General features: G+C 35.2%; 2 protein-coding genes across 2 annotated transcripts; both read right to left on the reverse strand.

Annotated features, from left to right (window-relative positions):
- Nucleotides 1-853: 853 nt before the first annotated feature.
- LOC110782072 (26S rRNA (cytosine-C(5))-methyltransferase NOP2B) lies at nt 854-7,754 on the reverse strand. Its single transcript, XM_021986143.2, has 17 exons — nt 7,423-7,754; nt 6,922-7,082; nt 6,758-6,821; nt 5,734-5,867; nt 5,556-5,639; nt 5,374-5,445; nt 5,203-5,274; nt 5,034-5,107; nt 4,717-4,769; nt 3,683-3,792; nt 3,475-3,543; nt 2,490-2,564; nt 2,172-2,264; nt 2,022-2,101; nt 1,837-1,936; nt 1,390-1,673; nt 854-1,221 (listed from the first exon to the last, which is right to left on the reverse strand). Exons 1-17 carry the CDS (start codon nt 7,676-7,678, stop codon nt 1,086-1,088), a joined length of 1,917 nt encoding a protein of 638 aa, XP_021841835.2. The 5' UTR covers nt 7,679-7,754; the 3' UTR covers nt 854-1,085.
- Nucleotides 7,755-9,023: 1,269 nt separating this feature from the next.
- On the reverse strand, nt 9,024-16,495 carry LOC110782071 (26S rRNA (cytosine-C(5))-methyltransferase NOP2B). The gene is made up of 17 exons (XM_021986142.2): nt 16,045-16,495; nt 15,676-15,860; nt 15,525-15,588; nt 14,437-14,570; nt 14,259-14,342; nt 14,105-14,179; nt 13,942-14,013; nt 13,773-13,846; nt 13,471-13,523; nt 12,414-12,523; nt 12,149-12,217; nt 11,261-11,335; nt 10,899-10,991; nt 10,747-10,826; nt 10,563-10,662; nt 9,652-9,965; nt 9,024-9,440 (listed from the first exon to the last, which is right to left on the reverse strand). The coding sequence occupies exons 1-17, from the start codon at nt 16,370-16,372 to the stop codon at nt 9,326-9,328; spliced, it is 2,025 nt and encodes a 674-aa protein (XP_021841834.2). The 5' UTR covers nt 16,373-16,495; the 3' UTR covers nt 9,024-9,325.
- Nucleotides 16,496-16,986: the final 491 nt, after the last annotated feature.

A 16,986-nucleotide genomic window follows, 5' to 3' on the forward strand; every position in this document is an offset into this window, starting at 1 on the left:
TTAATATTTCAGATTGCTATCTCTTTTTTACAATTCTTTCGAAGATCTCCTGAGCAATCAACAACCTTCATAAACATAGACCAGATTCACAAGCCACCATGACATTAATTACGGTCTCCTTTGTGAGTTACTTTATCCATCATGTGAATCTGATCTTATGTTTATGAAGGCTTGGTGTTCATTCACAATAATTTCCGTCTAATATTTAGGAGGAGTGAAAGTTATTAAAAGGGAAGAACAAAAATGAGGGATGTGATCGAGAGGAGATGATTATCATGTCATTTTATGTAGTATAGTTCTATTTTCTTATTTGAATGTCATTAATGAATTTCATTACTTTTTGCATATTAATTTATTAATAATTTTAATTTTCTTTGATATAGTATATTATTTTAATATTATTATTTCCCGTGTCCCCGTGTCCGTCATTTTTAGGAAGGCGTATCCCCGTACCCGTATTGTGTCTGTGTCCGTTTTGGTGCAACCTAGATAAAATGTCATTTTTTGCAAATACCGAAAATAAATGATATTTAAAAAGGGAAAAAAAAAGGAGTAAATTAATGACATGACATAACACGTGGCACAATGGTACACAAAATTTTGTGTTCTAAAAGATTAGGTATCATTTGATTAACCACAAGAAGTAAAAGAATAGCAATACCATCAACCACCAATATGACAATATGTGACATGTTAGTTGAATTTCAAAGAATAGCATACCAACTCTTAGAACATGAAGTACTACAGGCTAGTAGAGATACTATGTACTCCATTTATCAGTTCCACTTCTCAACAGAACTATATAAGACACTTCAGGAATATCAGGACTTAGAAAAATTTCCTACCTCATAGATTAGGCAACAAAAATCATCTGCTTGAAATAGGCAAAATGTAATGAACAAATTCTCGTTTGACAAAATACGCGTCTGAAATTTCAGAGTAATACATTACACTATAATCCATAAACATATTCCTGTAACATATGATCTGATCCTAAAAATTAACCTCTCAAGGGTAAAACATATAAACTACTCCTAAACAAAAAATGTTCTTGACAGCAAGGTTTCAGGAAGTCTGCTCAAGGATCATTTACCGCCTTTCTTCTTGCCATCTACCTTCTTTTTCCGCAACCCTTCTTTTTTTCCTTCCTTGACCATATTTCGTTTTTCTTCATTGAGCTTATTTCTCTTTTCTTCCCTGAGCATGTTTCTTTTTTCTTCCCTGAAAATGTTTAAACACACAATTGTCAGATACAACACAAGCATAAAATCTGCACATTTTCAAGGCAAAAAAAACACCTTGTTTCAAAGGTTTCAGTGTAAAAGATATAACAATGTTTTTACATTACATGGATACTTTAACAGGGCGTAAACCTTATCAGTTGCTCACCTTGCTTTTGAAACTTCTTCACGAGATGGAAAGACTCGTTTCTTCCTCTTTTTCGGAGGTGATTCTTCTTTGCCGTTCTCCTTAATAGCTGTCTTTCGGGTCCCTTTCTTCTTAGTATCACTCAAATCCCCGTTCTCTTGTTGCTTATCATCTTCTTCCCTCTGCCGCTTCTTAGATTTCAGTTCATCAGCATCCTCTTCATCACTGACATCGACATCCTTCCCTACTATTTCTGATGGAACATCAGATTTTGGAGTGGGATTTGTGTTGCTTACTTTTTTCAACTGCAAAGTGAAATAACACAAACATCAAATAAAAAATGCAGTAAATTACACATCATATCATTAAACCAAATCATATTGTAGTGATTCATGGAAACAAAAGACAAGCATGTCTTCAATCTAGGCCTACCACATTTTTGGTGGTGAGACAGACAGTAAAATTTACCTTAGCCACAAAAAAACCATCCAGATTGTGCATATGGGGGTAGTAACGCCTCGTCATGGTTAATGATGGATGAAATTGATATTGCCTAAAGTTAACGAACCTGAGAAAAAAGGGATTATCATCAGACAACTTAAATCCTCTGAATAAACCCATATGACCAAAAAGAACTCGGAAAGTAGGCATACCCTTTCTCTCCAAAGTCTAGTCCACACGAGACTAGTTTTACGTTCCGTTTCTTCAAGGCATAGTCAACAACTGCTTCATTCTGCGAGATACTAAATTAGGAGGGAACAGGAGATAATAAATGACAGAAAACATTCTTCGATTTCACAAACCTCCATAACCATGATGGAGCATGTTGAATACACAACATATCCTCCGGTTTTTGAATTTGCATCCACCAAATCAATAGCAGCTAGGAGGAGTTGCTGCAGACAGGGGTAAACATGTAAATATTAGCCAAGATTAAATAATAATCTTATAATGAAAATAAACCTACAAACCTACAACAATAGTTGCTTCAGAAATGAACCTTGAACATTTGACCAAACTTTTGCATTATATAGCACACATATCATGCCTCAAAAAATAATGATGGGTTGAGACAGTAATGTACTAGTGAAATTCAAACAAGATCTGAAACAGTTTGGTACTTGTTGCAAGTGTGCACACTTCTGTATATCTTCAAAGCTTTTAGAGGATTTTACAGATCCGTCCTTGGATATCACCTGCAAATACATGACAAAGTAAAATAATTACAGTCTGTTAGCGAGCTACTTGATTCAATAAAAGCTCGAACTAGACATGTCCTTTGCAAAGGGAGAACATCACGTATTCTTGAGAGGGCTGAATGACAGGCCATAAACCACAACACTATTTGAAAAAAAAAAAATTATCCAAAAGAATTAAATTTACTTAAGACAGTAAGAATTTAAAAGTAACCTGAATGGATGCATATGTACTTTACACTACTAAGCACACACTTTACACTACAAAAAAGCACACGCCACACAGAACACAAATGAGGGCAGGAAAAACAGCAGATATCAAATACAAGTGCAGAAGGAATGGCACAAACAAATAATAAAAAAAACAGAGAAATACAATCTACAAAGTACTGAAGTAGATAGTGAGTTACACCTTAGGCTTTTGAAATTTTGTTCAACAAAATCTAATGCAGTTAAGTGAGGGCTTTCGATTGAATTTGGATCTTTATACTTAGGTAAGACATAATTTGAGAGATTTTGGTAGTTTAACAAATTTCAACTCAGATCTTCTCACTTTCACACATTTCTATGAAAAAGCAGTCAAGGCACTACGTCTCAAACCTAGCCGGAGGAGCACACAACATAGTACCTGTCATAGGCCAGGTTGCTGGACATGGAAGGATGTGGCCTGTACCCCTATGCCTGAGGTGCTATTTAAAAAATAAAGGTTGAGGCAAAGATATGAACCCTTTTTGAGTCAAATTGTTCTCAAATCAACCTCAATCTATTAGTAGTTTAGCACCCCTAGTCTAAGAATTTGAATGGATTGTGACAGGAGGTTTATACTTGTGTTGGAAGAACAATTACCAAATGCACATCAAATGTTTAGAACCTGTGACTCCAACAAAATATCAAAAATTAGACTGCTTACCCCTGTTCCACTGCAAGGTGCATCTAATAGTACTCTATCGCGTGAATTGGCTCCCAATATCTTCGGAAGCTGCATGTAAAAGCAAAATAATCAAGATAGGCATGCAAAACTCTTAAATGAAAAAGGACGAGAAAATGGATGAAAAGGTACAAACACAGTATTAATTTTCTTTACAAGAATCTAAACATGTCAGTAAAAATAATCAAACCTCTCTTCCATCATAGTTTATAACTACTGTGTTAGTCACCCCCATGCGGCTAATATTTGCTGATAAAGAATGAAGCCTCTGCTTTTTCATCTCGTTTGCAAACAATAACCCTACAAGAATATCAATTGAAATGAGAACTTCTATAAGATGAATTCATGACAATTTAACCATGAATATATGCTCTTGGTATTAGATTTTGTGCAACACGACCCACACTGCAAGACATATTCAAAGAATTGTATAATTGAGCCAAATGTAGTGACAAATATCAGTCTACAGAAACAATGATTTTTAACAAGTATATCCTCTTGCAGATCTTCATAATGATTTAACATTTCAAACGCCAAAGCAAACATCTTCTAGTCAACCATGTTGATTAAGAGGAAACAGAATCTAACGATCCACTACTGCTTTAATGTGCTTTTACACGCAGTGATATTACAAAAGGTTATCATACAAAGATCAACTGATATTCTTCTAATACAATTAAACAGGAGCTTTTGAAGGGACTTGTTAGCTAAACTTTCTCTGCCATCTTAGTTTAACAAAGATTCCTAGTTTCAAAGGTGCTATCCCTTCTTCGCCTTCTTTTGTTTAGTAGCGCCCTTTTAGGAGAGTGGTAGTCTATCCAACTTAGCGACAGCTTTAAAGCCATGTTGCATATTGTTCAGTATGGGTTTTGTTATTTCTTTATGTGCAGTTACCTCCAGAATTCTCATCTTTAGAAATAAATTAGTTTTATCAAATACTCAGTACTTCAACCCACCAGTATTTGGATAAACGAAAAGGTCAAAAACTCAAGTTATAAAAGGCCTCAACTCGTTATGAGTAAGAAATAAAAAGAAAGAACCTATTTCCCTCCGCCAGTTAAAAGAAGAAAACAGAAAGGATAAGAAACACCTGAGAACAGCAACATTCAATACTAACTAGCTAAACCAGTATTTGAAGTTAAAACAAGAAATTAAAATCTTGTAAATATGAAAAGCCAAATAAGAACATGAACGGGATAAAAGAGGTGAGAAAGATAAATATACCAGTGTTCTTCATATGAGAAGCGATATATGTGGTTTTCCCACCAGGAGCCGCCCTGCAAGAAAAATAGAAACATATCATATCACAACCATCTGGAATACTATCTTACTAGCTGCAAAGTTCACTATTATTATGGATACCAACAGGAAAAACTGAGTCAACATATCACACACAAGAAAAAAATACTTTTGAAATTAGAGAACATGAAGCCTTATCATTCTCTCTCTCTTTTTTCATAATAAGTGGGCGGGGAGTGGGGAAGAAACAAATATATATCTTTATATAAACTTCAAGCAAGGTAGCGGCATGGATTACTTACGCCATATCAACAATGCTCTCTTTTTCTTTAGGAGCTAATGCCATCACTGGCAGAAAAGAACTTGCACTTTGCAACTGCAGCATAACAGAAGAAACCCCTTAAACATCAAGTAAATTGAACTGGAATCAGTACGGATAAGTAGTGTACTTTATAGAAATAGATAAGCTACCATATAGTGACCGGCCATATATTCAGGAGTGGCACCGATTGGCACTTGAGAGTCATGTATTTGTAATCCAACCTACAAAAAGCATTCTAAGTCAACACTCATAGTGGTACAAACAACTAAAGAAACCAGAATATTTCCATTGCGCATGAGTCGCATGACAATTATATTTACCTTTGACCACTTCAAAGGATCCAAGTTCACTCCTCTGTTCAAGAGAGTATCAGCAAGGTCCCGTCTGCGTGTCTACAACAAAAAACATGAGTTTCTACGAATGTCCAATACAAAAAGTACGGTTGAAACTTGATGTGAAATAAAAGACAGAATATATATAGAAGCCTAAGTCACAGTGATACCTTCAAGGTATTAGTTCTTATAAACATTGGACGTGTCTTTTCAAAAGCTTCAATAAGCTCATATAACTCAACAACTTGGAACATCTGTAGATGTTAAACCATTAAGCTAACAGGAATTATGCAACACTGAGATAAAGAAACAGAACCTCATTGTAGAAACATAATATTCGCACTATACCTCCATCAACATCCCAATCAGGAACTCGTTGTAGCCATAGTATGAAGAGAAGTCTTTTTGAAGTTGGTCAGTATAATCTTTCCTATCTGTCCCTTCTTGTTTCAGAGAACGAAATTTTGATAGGACCCGAACAACTTACATGAATAAAAGAGGCATTAGGTGTTGAAAATAAAGAATCTCAAAAAATAGGCACTAAAAGTCATGATAGCATATAAAAAAAAAACTTGTTGTGAGATATAAAAAAAGTTAATCATAATTGAGGTAACAAGGAACTCATAAAAGCTATTGTGAGGCAGCTCAACCAAACAATACATTCAGCAAAACACAATGCATTACTTTTACTAAATAAATGAATCCTACACCAGTAATCTAGTTAAAATGGAGAGTCCGGGTAACACTGAGACAATCCCGTGGCTTTTTAGCATAGCCACAGAAATTTTTACACTTGTGCCACGACATTATAAAAAACAAGCATATGGCGAGACAAACAAGTCATCAAGACTATATTGTGAGGCAGTTTCAGCTAGACTTTATATTCAAAAAGTGAAATGCATTATTTTAACTAAATAAATGGATTTTACACGAGTACTCGAGGTAAAAGAGAGATTCTGAGTAACATTGAGTCAATCCCACAGCACACCCAAAGGAGGAAGGAACTAGTGCTACCATTGCTACCTCAAGTCAGTCGGTTCTGAATCTATTATTTGAACAACAGTCTTTGCAGTCACATTAAATTTTCGCTATATATGCCCAGAAACAACGTTACTTCAATTCCCGCCAGCAGTAATCAAGCGGTGTATGATATCAGAAGCAATACAACAAAAAATAATCAAGCTAGCCTATGTGAATATGTTGCTTCATTTTATAGTTTTATACAGTGTGACAGATATTTTTGATAATTAAGTGTATGAATATTTTAATTAGGCCTTCTAGTAGTATATTTAACTAAATAAATTATTGTCACTGTCACACAAGTGATGTTAAATAGAGATTCTGAGAGATCGAGACTAAGAAAAACACTTACTTTCTTTTATCCTCCTTTGAAGACCAGAAAGATCAGGAGGTCCAACAGCCTCTATTTCAAGCTCCTACAATTCATTCCCAATATAGCGTAAACATAAAGTTAATATTCATCTCATCAAATTCAACACATGACCAAAAAGGAATAGCCAACAAAAAATAGTATACCTCCTGGGTTGGCAGTCTAAACTCATCTGATTCTTCCTGTATATTTATCTGTAATTCCTTCTCTGCTTCCTTCTCCTGCCTAGCTCTTTCATCGTCGATGGCTTTCGATTCCCTCTCTATGTCTGATACATCGGAATCATCGGAATCAGACTCCTTATTCCCTGCACATTAGAGTGTATATTTAGTCCCATCATCAAAAATACAAAATGGGGTTTTCTCAAGTTAGCAATACTACAAAAATACAAATTGGGGTTTTCTCATATTAACAATTGGGGAAATTCTCAATGGTACTATTCAACTATTGACGTTTGACAATGGTAGACAAAAATACAAAGTGTTCAATGGAGTTTTGTTAACAGAGTCACAACCATGGTACCAACACAAGAAAAAAATTATCGACCATTGGCAAAAATTGGATGGTAAAAGTGAGAATTTCGCTTAACAATATTAGAAAAATACAAAATTTGGGTTTCTCAAATTAACCAAAAAAGAAAAACTAACCTTGTTCTTCATCATCATCGTCATTATCAGTTCCACTTCCCGCGAGGAAATCATCCTGAAGTGGGTTATCATCATCTGAATTATCAGAAGAACTTTCACCAGATATAACAAATTCATCAACATCTTCTGAATCATCATCTCCGGATAAAAAACTATCATTAATGTTCTTGTTATTCACAATTGGAGCTTCTTCTTTTTTATGTTTGGTAATGGAATTCCCAGCATTCTTCTTCTTCTTTGCTGGAATTGTACCCATTACTGCTAAGTTTCAGAGGAGAAAGAAACAGGGGTTTAGGGTTTTTCTCCTCCTCAAGGTTTATGTTTATTAGAGGAAACTTATTAACATAAATAGAACGGAAAATAGGAGAGGGAAAGTTCATCATTAGCAGCGACGGGTTTGCAGGAGACGGATTTTTTGGGACCCGTTACCGTGTACCCCGACCCGTACCCATGTACCACCCATATACGAAGTATGTAGACTGTAGTAGTGTAGTACGTAATCATTGGCCCAACTTGTTTTAAACGGTTCGGGTCAGAGACTTTTAAATGGACCCTATCCCATTTAATGGCCTACTTATGTCCATTCTTTTTTTACAAGGAAAACAAAAAACTAGAATTGGCCCTGAAAAATGATCAATCTAAATCAATAGAACATGGAAGGGTGAGTATAATCGTAATTAGCCATAAAATATGTCGTCTGATTTGATTCCGAAAATAATGGTGAAAATATATCGACTCGAACTTCGAAATATCCTTCTCTACATCAGCAATAATGTTGAAGATCGCCCAAGAATCCTTCCTTTGTCGCTTAATAGCGTTGACGACGCATACAAGGTGTTTAATCCCGAGAAAGAACGCTCATTTGGTACCTTCTTGAAGTGTTAAGTTTTACATGGTACAACGTACAAGTACATTATTTTCCTTAGTACGAAATAGTGAACAATCAAATGACGTGTAATATAAATTTCAAAGAATAGCCTACCTTACGTAAAAGTGTGTATCCAAGGATACTAGTAGTTTTATCCTGACATTCCTTACTACTCAAGTGTCAAGTTCATCGCTATAGAAGACACTTTAACAATAAGAGAGTTCCTCACTTCCCTTCGACTATGGACATTTGACTAGATCAACACTGAATAGTGACTTGATATGCAAGCGGACTACAAGTAAATACTATAGGTTGTAATTTAGGTGACAATTCCTTTGTATTGTTTGAATGAGTTGTTTGCTTCTCTCCGTTTTTGAATAATTGCAACACTTGCCTCTTTCGATCATTTTTAAATAATTACAACACTTCCTTTTTTGGAATCAGACCACTAATTCTTTCTCCTTTTTTACTTCACATGCATCAATTCTTTACTGTTTTTCTCACACAAACATTCAAAAAAATCACCACTAATGAACTTATTCATTTCCATATACTATACACGAACATTCCAAAACCTACTCCCAAACACAAATTTTGCCAGTATTATGTAACAGATGGAATATTCATTGTTTTTGGAGACGCAAAAATTCACCATGGATCAATCACTCATACAAAAACTTCATCAAAAGAATCAAATTAATCAACAACACAAAAAAGAATTGAAATAGGCGTATACAACAAATAAGTTCATGTTTGATAAAAATAGGTATCTGAAATTCGAAAAATTACACTAAAATTTTAGAGTAATGTGCCTGTAATCAAGACCTGTCCTTCCAGTTGTTTGAAGGACCAAAATTTTCTACAACATCGATTTTAACTAGAGAGAAAACATATAAATTACTCCTAAAATTTTACACAAAATTGGAAACAAAAAATAAATAAACTGATACAAAACTTTAGAACTAATAGAATCTGTTCATCCTGTTAGTAAACAGCATTCTTGACAGCAAGGTTTTGCGAAGTTCTGCTCAAGGATCATTTACGACCTTTCTTCTTGCCATCAACCTTCTTTTTCTTCAACCCTCCTTCTCTTTTGTCTTTCGGGGGCATATTTCTTTTTTCTTCCCTGAGCAAGTTTCTTTTTTCTTCCCTGAACACGTTTTAACGCACAATTATCAGATGCAGTACATAACACAATATCTATGTGAATTAGGAATTAACTGATCTAGATCAATATTATAAGCAAAAACTTTACTCTGACTATAAAAAAAAAAAAAAAAAAAAAAGGCAATCATGATATTATTTCATGGATAAATGTAACAGGCCATAAATCTTCAAGCTTCTAGTTATCAGTTGCTCACCTTGCTTTTGAAACTTCTTCACGAGATGGGAATACTCTTTTCTTCCTCTTTTTCGGAGGTGATTCTTCGCTTTCATTCTCCTTATTAGTCGTCTTTGAGGTCTTTTTCTTCTTCTCTACGAGATTAGAAGAAGGCTTCTTCTTAGTGTCACCCGAATCCCCATTCTCTTGTGGCGTATCATCTTCTTCCCTCTGTCGCTTCTTAGATTTCGGTTGATCAGCATCCTCTTCATCACTGACATCGACATCCTTCCCTACTATTTCTGATGGAATATCAGATTTTGGAGTGGGGTTTGTGTTACTTACTTTTTTCAACTGCAAAGTGAAATAACAAAAACATCAGCATACAATGCAGCAAGCACATCACATCATTAAATCAGGATCATTCCAACAACACAAAAACTACCAGCATAGAATACTGTAGAAACCAAATCCTACTTTGAAGATTCATTGTATACCAATTAACCAACCCTCCAAACACACACAAAACAGTCCTTCCCCAATAGCAATGATACTCAGGTACCATTTCAATTGGGTAATAGTACAAAACCCATGATTCTCAAAAGTTAGGATTATCCGAGACCTAGCCCTGGAATTAGAAAAGGGGGTCAATAACATTCACATTACAAGCACATTTCTGGGAGTTATTAACTTTCTCTTAGTTTTTCTCTACTAATATGTGCATAAAAAATATCGAGATATCCATACTGACATACCATAGATAACGCTGCTAACTGTTGGGCTTGTATTTATAAAAGAAAAGGATAAATCAAGCAGAGTCCCATAATCCAAATACAATTATTGGTAAGGTGTCATGGTCTGCCTAAACTTATGCTAATGCACGGTTCATACTCAAATGACAACATATAGGCTACCACTTTATTGTTCTGGTGAGACGGGCAGTAGATTTACCTTTGCCACAAAAAACCCATCCATATTATGCACATGGGGGTAGAACCGCCTCGTCTTTTCTAATGATGGATGAAATCGATATTGCCTAAAGTTGACGAACCTGAGAAAAAAGGGATATCATCAGACAACTTAAATCCTCTGAATAAACCCATATGACGAAAAAGAACTCGGAAATTAAGCTTACCCTTTCACTCCAAAGTCTAGTCCACATGAGACTAGTTTTACATTTCGTTTCTTCAAGGCATAGTCAACAACTGCTTCATTCTGCAAGATACTAAATTAGGAGGGAACAGGGGATAAAAAATGACAGAAAACATAGTATCCGATTTCACAAACCTCCATAACCATGATGGAACATGTCGAATACACAACATATCCCCCAGTTTTTGAATTTGCATCCACCAAATCAATAGCAGCTAGGAGAAGTTGCTGCAGACAGGATTCAACATGTTAATATTAGCGAAGATTAAAAAAAGATTCCTATTATGACAACAAAGCTACAGGCCAACAACCCCCCAACCACCAATAAAACTAGGTTACAATAGTTGCTTCGAAAATGTACCTTGACCATGACCAACCTTTTGTATTTTACTATTTTACATAGCACACATACCATGCCTCGAAAATTAACGACGGGTTGAGACAGTAATGTACAATGTACTAGTGAAATTCAAACAAGATTCATAACAGTTTGATACCTGCTGCAAGTGCGCACACTTCTGTATCTCTTCAAAGCTTTTAGTGGATTTTACTGATTCGTCCTTGGATATCACCTGCAAATATATGACAAAGCAAAAAGCAAAATCATGTCAGTCTGCTCCCGAGATACTTGACTCAATGAAAGCTCGAATTAGACTAGAGAAGCTCATAAAGTCATGAGAAACTCAAAAACAAATTTGTTTTTTTTACTTTTACATAAAAAATTTACAAAAGCCTCACATAAGTTTGAAGGGGGGGGGGGGGGGGGAGGGGGACCCAGTACTCTTGAGTAGGATGTATGACTAGGCCATAACCCACAAAACTAAATCTTCTAGCAATATTTTTTTACCCAAAAGAAAATAAAATTATGCAAGAAGTAGAAAATAACTTGAATGCATATATACTTTAGACTTCTAAGCACATGTGCAGGCACGCAGAGAACATAAATGGGGTAGGTGAAACATCAGAGTTCAAAATACAAGTGTGGAACAAATGGAAAAAGTAAATAATGGAAAAATCAGAAAAAACAAAGTCTAAAAAGTACTGAAGTAGATCTTACTTTATAGTGATTTTTTTTTACGCAAAAAGAGGAATGTATTACATTAAAGATTTAACCCTCGAAACCAAAGAAATTTGTATAACTTGGGGGACTGTGCGACAACTAGCGAGCACAAAAAGAGGGCTTACTTTACATTGATGTGGAGTACTAATATAGTTAGTTCAAATCTACTGCAGGGCTTTTGCTTGAATTTCGATCTATATATAGAGGTAAATTTAAGAACCCTTGATATATTTTAATAAATTTCAACTAAGAATTCATTTACAAACAGTTCTACTAAAAGCAGCCAAGGAATTACGAACAAAACATCAATAATTGAACTGCTTACCCCAGTTCCGCTGCAAGGTGCATCCAGTAGTACTCTGTCGCGTGAATTGGCTCCCAATACCTTCGGAAGCTACATGTACAAGAAAATAATTAAGATACTCTTTAACATCCATCTACCTAACTAGATTAAACTTTTAGCATATTAGTAGGGGAGAAATTGAAGTCAATCACGGCATTACATCAGGGAAAAGGACGAGAAAAAGGATAAAAAAGGTACGAAGACAGGATTACAAAACCAGAACCAAAGCATATAAAAATAATCAAACCTCTCTTCCATCATAGTTTATCACTATTGTGTTAGTCACCCCCAAGCGGCTAACATTTGCTGACAAAGAATGGAGCCTATGTTTTTTCATCTCGTTTGCAAACAATAACCCTACAAGTAGATCAATAAATCAGAACTTCTATAAGATGAATTCAGGACAAATAAACCATGGATTTATGTCCTTAAGATTAGGTTAGCGATTAGCGTGCCGCACGCTGCAAGACATAGTCATAGTACAGTATGATTGAGCCATAGGTAGTGCCAAATATAAGTCTATTAAAACAATTATTTTAACAAGTAAAACCTCTAGCAGAGCTTCATCAACAACTTTTAAATCAAAGTAAACACTTATCATTTTAACATGTTTAAACGCCAAAGAAAGCATCTTCCAAAAATAAATATGTTGATAAAGAGGAGCTATGGAAGCACTGCTGCTTTTACATGCAACAATATTAAAGAAGGTGATCATACAAAGATCTTACAGATCAACTGATTTTCTTAAAATGGCACTGGATTTAAAACAGGAGCTTCTTTAGGGATTGGTTACAGCTTCACAGCTAGATTGCATATTGTTCAAAATCATTTTTCTGTTCTTTCTTATGTGCAGTTAACTCAGAAATCTCATCCATACATTCACCTTTGCATTCTATAAAAAAAATCAGTTTTATCAAATACTTCAAGGGGCGAGTCTTGGGAGAAACAAAAAGCAATATATAAAAACCCGCCCACCAGTTAAGCATGAATTAAAACAGAATGAACCTATTTCCCTCTGCCTGATAAGAAAAGAAAACAGGAAGAAGAAGAAATGCCTGAAAACAGCAAGATTCAAAACAACAAGATCTCACATGATTATATTTCACCTTGAGAATAAAAAACAAAGTACAGTCAAAAGTAGAGTATGTCAATAGTAGAAACGTCAAAATGATACAATAAAAAATAAATGGAGGAAATAACTAGCTAAAACAGTATCTGAATCTAGAAAAATAACGTAGAGCCTTGTCAATATGAAAATCCAAATACAAACATGAAGACGGAGAAGAGGGGGAAAATCAATGTACCAGTGTTCTTCATATGAGCAGCAATGTAAGTGGTTTTCCCACCGGGAGCCGCCCTGCAAGAACCATAGAAACACACCATATCACAACCATTTGGAATAGATATGTGAAAGAGAACAGGTCATCACACGAGAAAAACAAATGAAATCATTTCACTACTGCTGAAACTATAGTACATGAAGTCCCATCATTCCTCTTTCTTTTCAGAAGAAATGGTGGTGACTGGTGTGTAGGACCTTGGAAGCTGGAAAAAAAAAATCTTCTTTGTATAAATTACAAGCAAAGTAACAACATTGATTACTTACGCCATATCAACAATGCTCTCTTTTTCTTGAGGAGCGAGAGCCATTACTGGCAAGAAAGAACTTGAACTTTGCAACTGCAGCATAACAGAAGAAACCACTTAAACATCAAGTAAATTGAACTGGAATCAGTACGGAAAAGCAGTGTACTTTATAGAAATTGATAAACTACCATATAGTGACCGGCCATATATTCAGGAGTGGCACCAATCGGCACTTGAGAGTCATATATTTGTAATCCAACCTACAAAAGCATTCAAAGTCAATTCTGGTAGTGGCACAAACAACATAAGAAACCAGAATTTCCCCAACAAAACATGCACAATTATAATTACCTTTGACCACTTGCTCAAAGGATCCAAGTTCACTCCTCTGTTCAAGAGAGTATCGGCAAGGTCCCGTCTGCGTGTCTACATCAAAAGACAGTTTCTATGAATGCCCAATATAAAAGACAGAATATAGTCAATATACATAGAAACACAATGGTACCTTCAAGGTATTAGTTCTTATACACATTGGACGGTTCTTTTCAAAAGCTTCAATAAGCCCTAACAACTCAACAACTGGGAACATCTGTAAATGTTAAACCAGTAAGCTAACAGGAATAATGCCACACTGAGATAAAGAAACAGAACCTCATTGTAGAAACATAACAGGAGCACTATACCTCCACCAACATCCCAATCATGAACTCGTTGTAGCCATAGTATGAAGACAAGTCTATTTGGAGTTGGTCAGTGTAATCTTTCCTTGACGCCCCTTCTTGTTTCAGAGAACTAAAGTTTGAAAGGACGCGAACAACTAACATGAATAAAAGAGGCATTAGGTATTGAACATATGGAATCTCCTTAAAACAAAAGCCGCTAATAGGCATTGGCATTACAAGACAAATAAGCATAAAACTACTCATAATAGAAGTAAAGAAGGAAGTCATTAAAGCTATTGTGAAGCAGTTTCAGCTAGACTTATATTCAAAAACAGCGAAATGCATTATTTTATCACTACTATAAATCATCACTTGTGCCACGAATTATGCAATGAAAGTTTCAAATTCGTGGCAATTTTACATCTAGCCACGGGAAAAATGGTGTTTGGATGCTAAGAGCTATTGGCATATGCTACAGAAGAGTATTATAAATGTGTCGGTATTAGAGAAGTTAGCTACAAGTAGAGCACAATTACATTGTTTATGTTCCTTTTGTAAAGAGATCAGATGAAGTGATTTTTATGTATAAATACTTTTGGGATGACCGGATGAGGTTATAAAAGTTATTTTCATCAGGTATTAGTTTTTTCAGTTTACAGACAGATCTAATGGAAGACTTTAAAGCCTATACACGAATACATGATTGGTGACATAATAAGTCTGATGAACTTTTTTATCAAAGGTTAATATACGCTAATCAAATATAGCCACAGTTATGCGTGTGGCTAAGTGATAAGATTTGTCATGGGTCACTACTCTGGCCACAGCTTAACCCGTGGCATAAGAATATGTTTAGCCACGGGTATCAAAGTGGCAAAAAAATTCAAATTTTGCCACTAACTTGTATTTCCAGTGGTAAATTCTAACCTAGCTCACTTGAGCCACGGGAGTATACGGCTTGATTTTGAGTGGATAGATAGTGTAGGCACAGAAATTTTCTTGTGCCATGATTGTTACTGTGGCACAAGTGATTATTTCTAGTAGTATAATATTAACTAAATAGAGATTCTGCGTAACATTGAGAGTTCGAGACTAAGAAAAACACTTACTTTCTTTTATCCTCCTCTGAATACCAGGAAGATCAGGAGGACCAAGAGCCTCTATTTCAAGCTCCTACAATTCATTCCCAACATAAAGTTAATTTCATCTCATCAAATTCAACACAGAAGTAAAAGGGAATAGCCAACAAAAACAATATACCTCCTGGGTTGGCAGTCTAAACTCATCTGATTCTTCCTGTATATTTATCTGTAATTCCTCTTCTGCTTCCTTCTCTTCCCTAGCTCGTTTGTCGTCGATGGCTTTCGATTTCTTCTCTATGTCTGATTCGTCGGAATCATCAGAATCCGAACCTGAACCTGAACCAGAATCATACTCCTTATTTCCTGCACAATAGAGTTTATATTTAGTCCTATCATCAAAATTACAAAATGTAGCTTTCTCAAATTAACAATACTACATAAACACAAAATGGGATTTTCTCATTTTAACCTTTTAGGTTAAATAAAATGGTGTAACCTCGAATGAAGAAAAACGCAAAATGGGGTTTCTGAACCAAAAAAAACTAACCTTTTACTACATCATCGTCATTATCACTTCCACTTCCTGCGAGAAAATCATCTTGAAGTGGGTTATCATCATCTGAATCATCAGAACTTTCACCAGACATAACAAAATCATCATCATCTTCTGAATCATCATCTCCAGATGATAAATCATCAATTTTTTTCTTCATGTTCTTTTTGTTCTTCACCACTGGAGCTTCTTCTTTCTTTTTATGCTTGGTAATGAAATTCCCAACATTTTTCTTCTTTTTCACAATTGGAGCTTCTTCTTTCTTCTTCTGTTTAGTAGTGAAATTCCCTATATTCTTCTTTATTGATGCAATTGAAACCATTTCTGCTAATTTTCTGGGGAGAGAGAAAGAGAGTGCGAAAGAGGGGTTTAGGGTTTTTCTCCTCCTCCTTCGATAATGGCTAGGGTTTATGGGAGAAATCTGATTTTCCCAATTTTCCCTTTTTCCCTTTTTGCCCTTTTAGTTTTATGGTTGGCCGCCTATGGGGCTTTTGAGCCTCTTTTACAACCTTGGCCTCCTTTTTAGGTTCGGTTCGTTCATGTTCATTGTTTGTCCACTAATCAAAATAATTTCTCCTACAAAAAAAAGTTAGTTCAAGACTTCAAGGTTGCCTAATTCTAAGATAATTTCAGATAATACAAACTCAAATTTCTCCATTTTCTTCTACTTGCAACCTATTTCGTATATCTTTCATATGCAATTTCATAAAAAGACTGAATACAACAGACGTATAAAATGATGAAATTATTTTGGGACCATATTATTTTAACATCAACCAGAGATTCGGCCGTTATTGTTTCACTTATTTTAGTTGATTTGTTTGTTTATCTTCTTTGATCACTTTCTTAAGGAGCATGCAAAAATGGTGTAAGTGGACAGAGAAAGTACATAATAATGGTTCAAACTAATCATCTTATTTTAAAACATACAAAAAA

This window comes from Spinacia oleracea, chromosome 2 (assembly GCF_020520425.1).
Source record: "Spinacia oleracea cultivar Varoflay chromosome 2, BTI_SOV_V1, whole genome shotgun sequence".
NCBI lineage: Eukaryota > Viridiplantae > Streptophyta > Magnoliopsida > Caryophyllales > Amaranthaceae > Spinacia > Spinacia oleracea.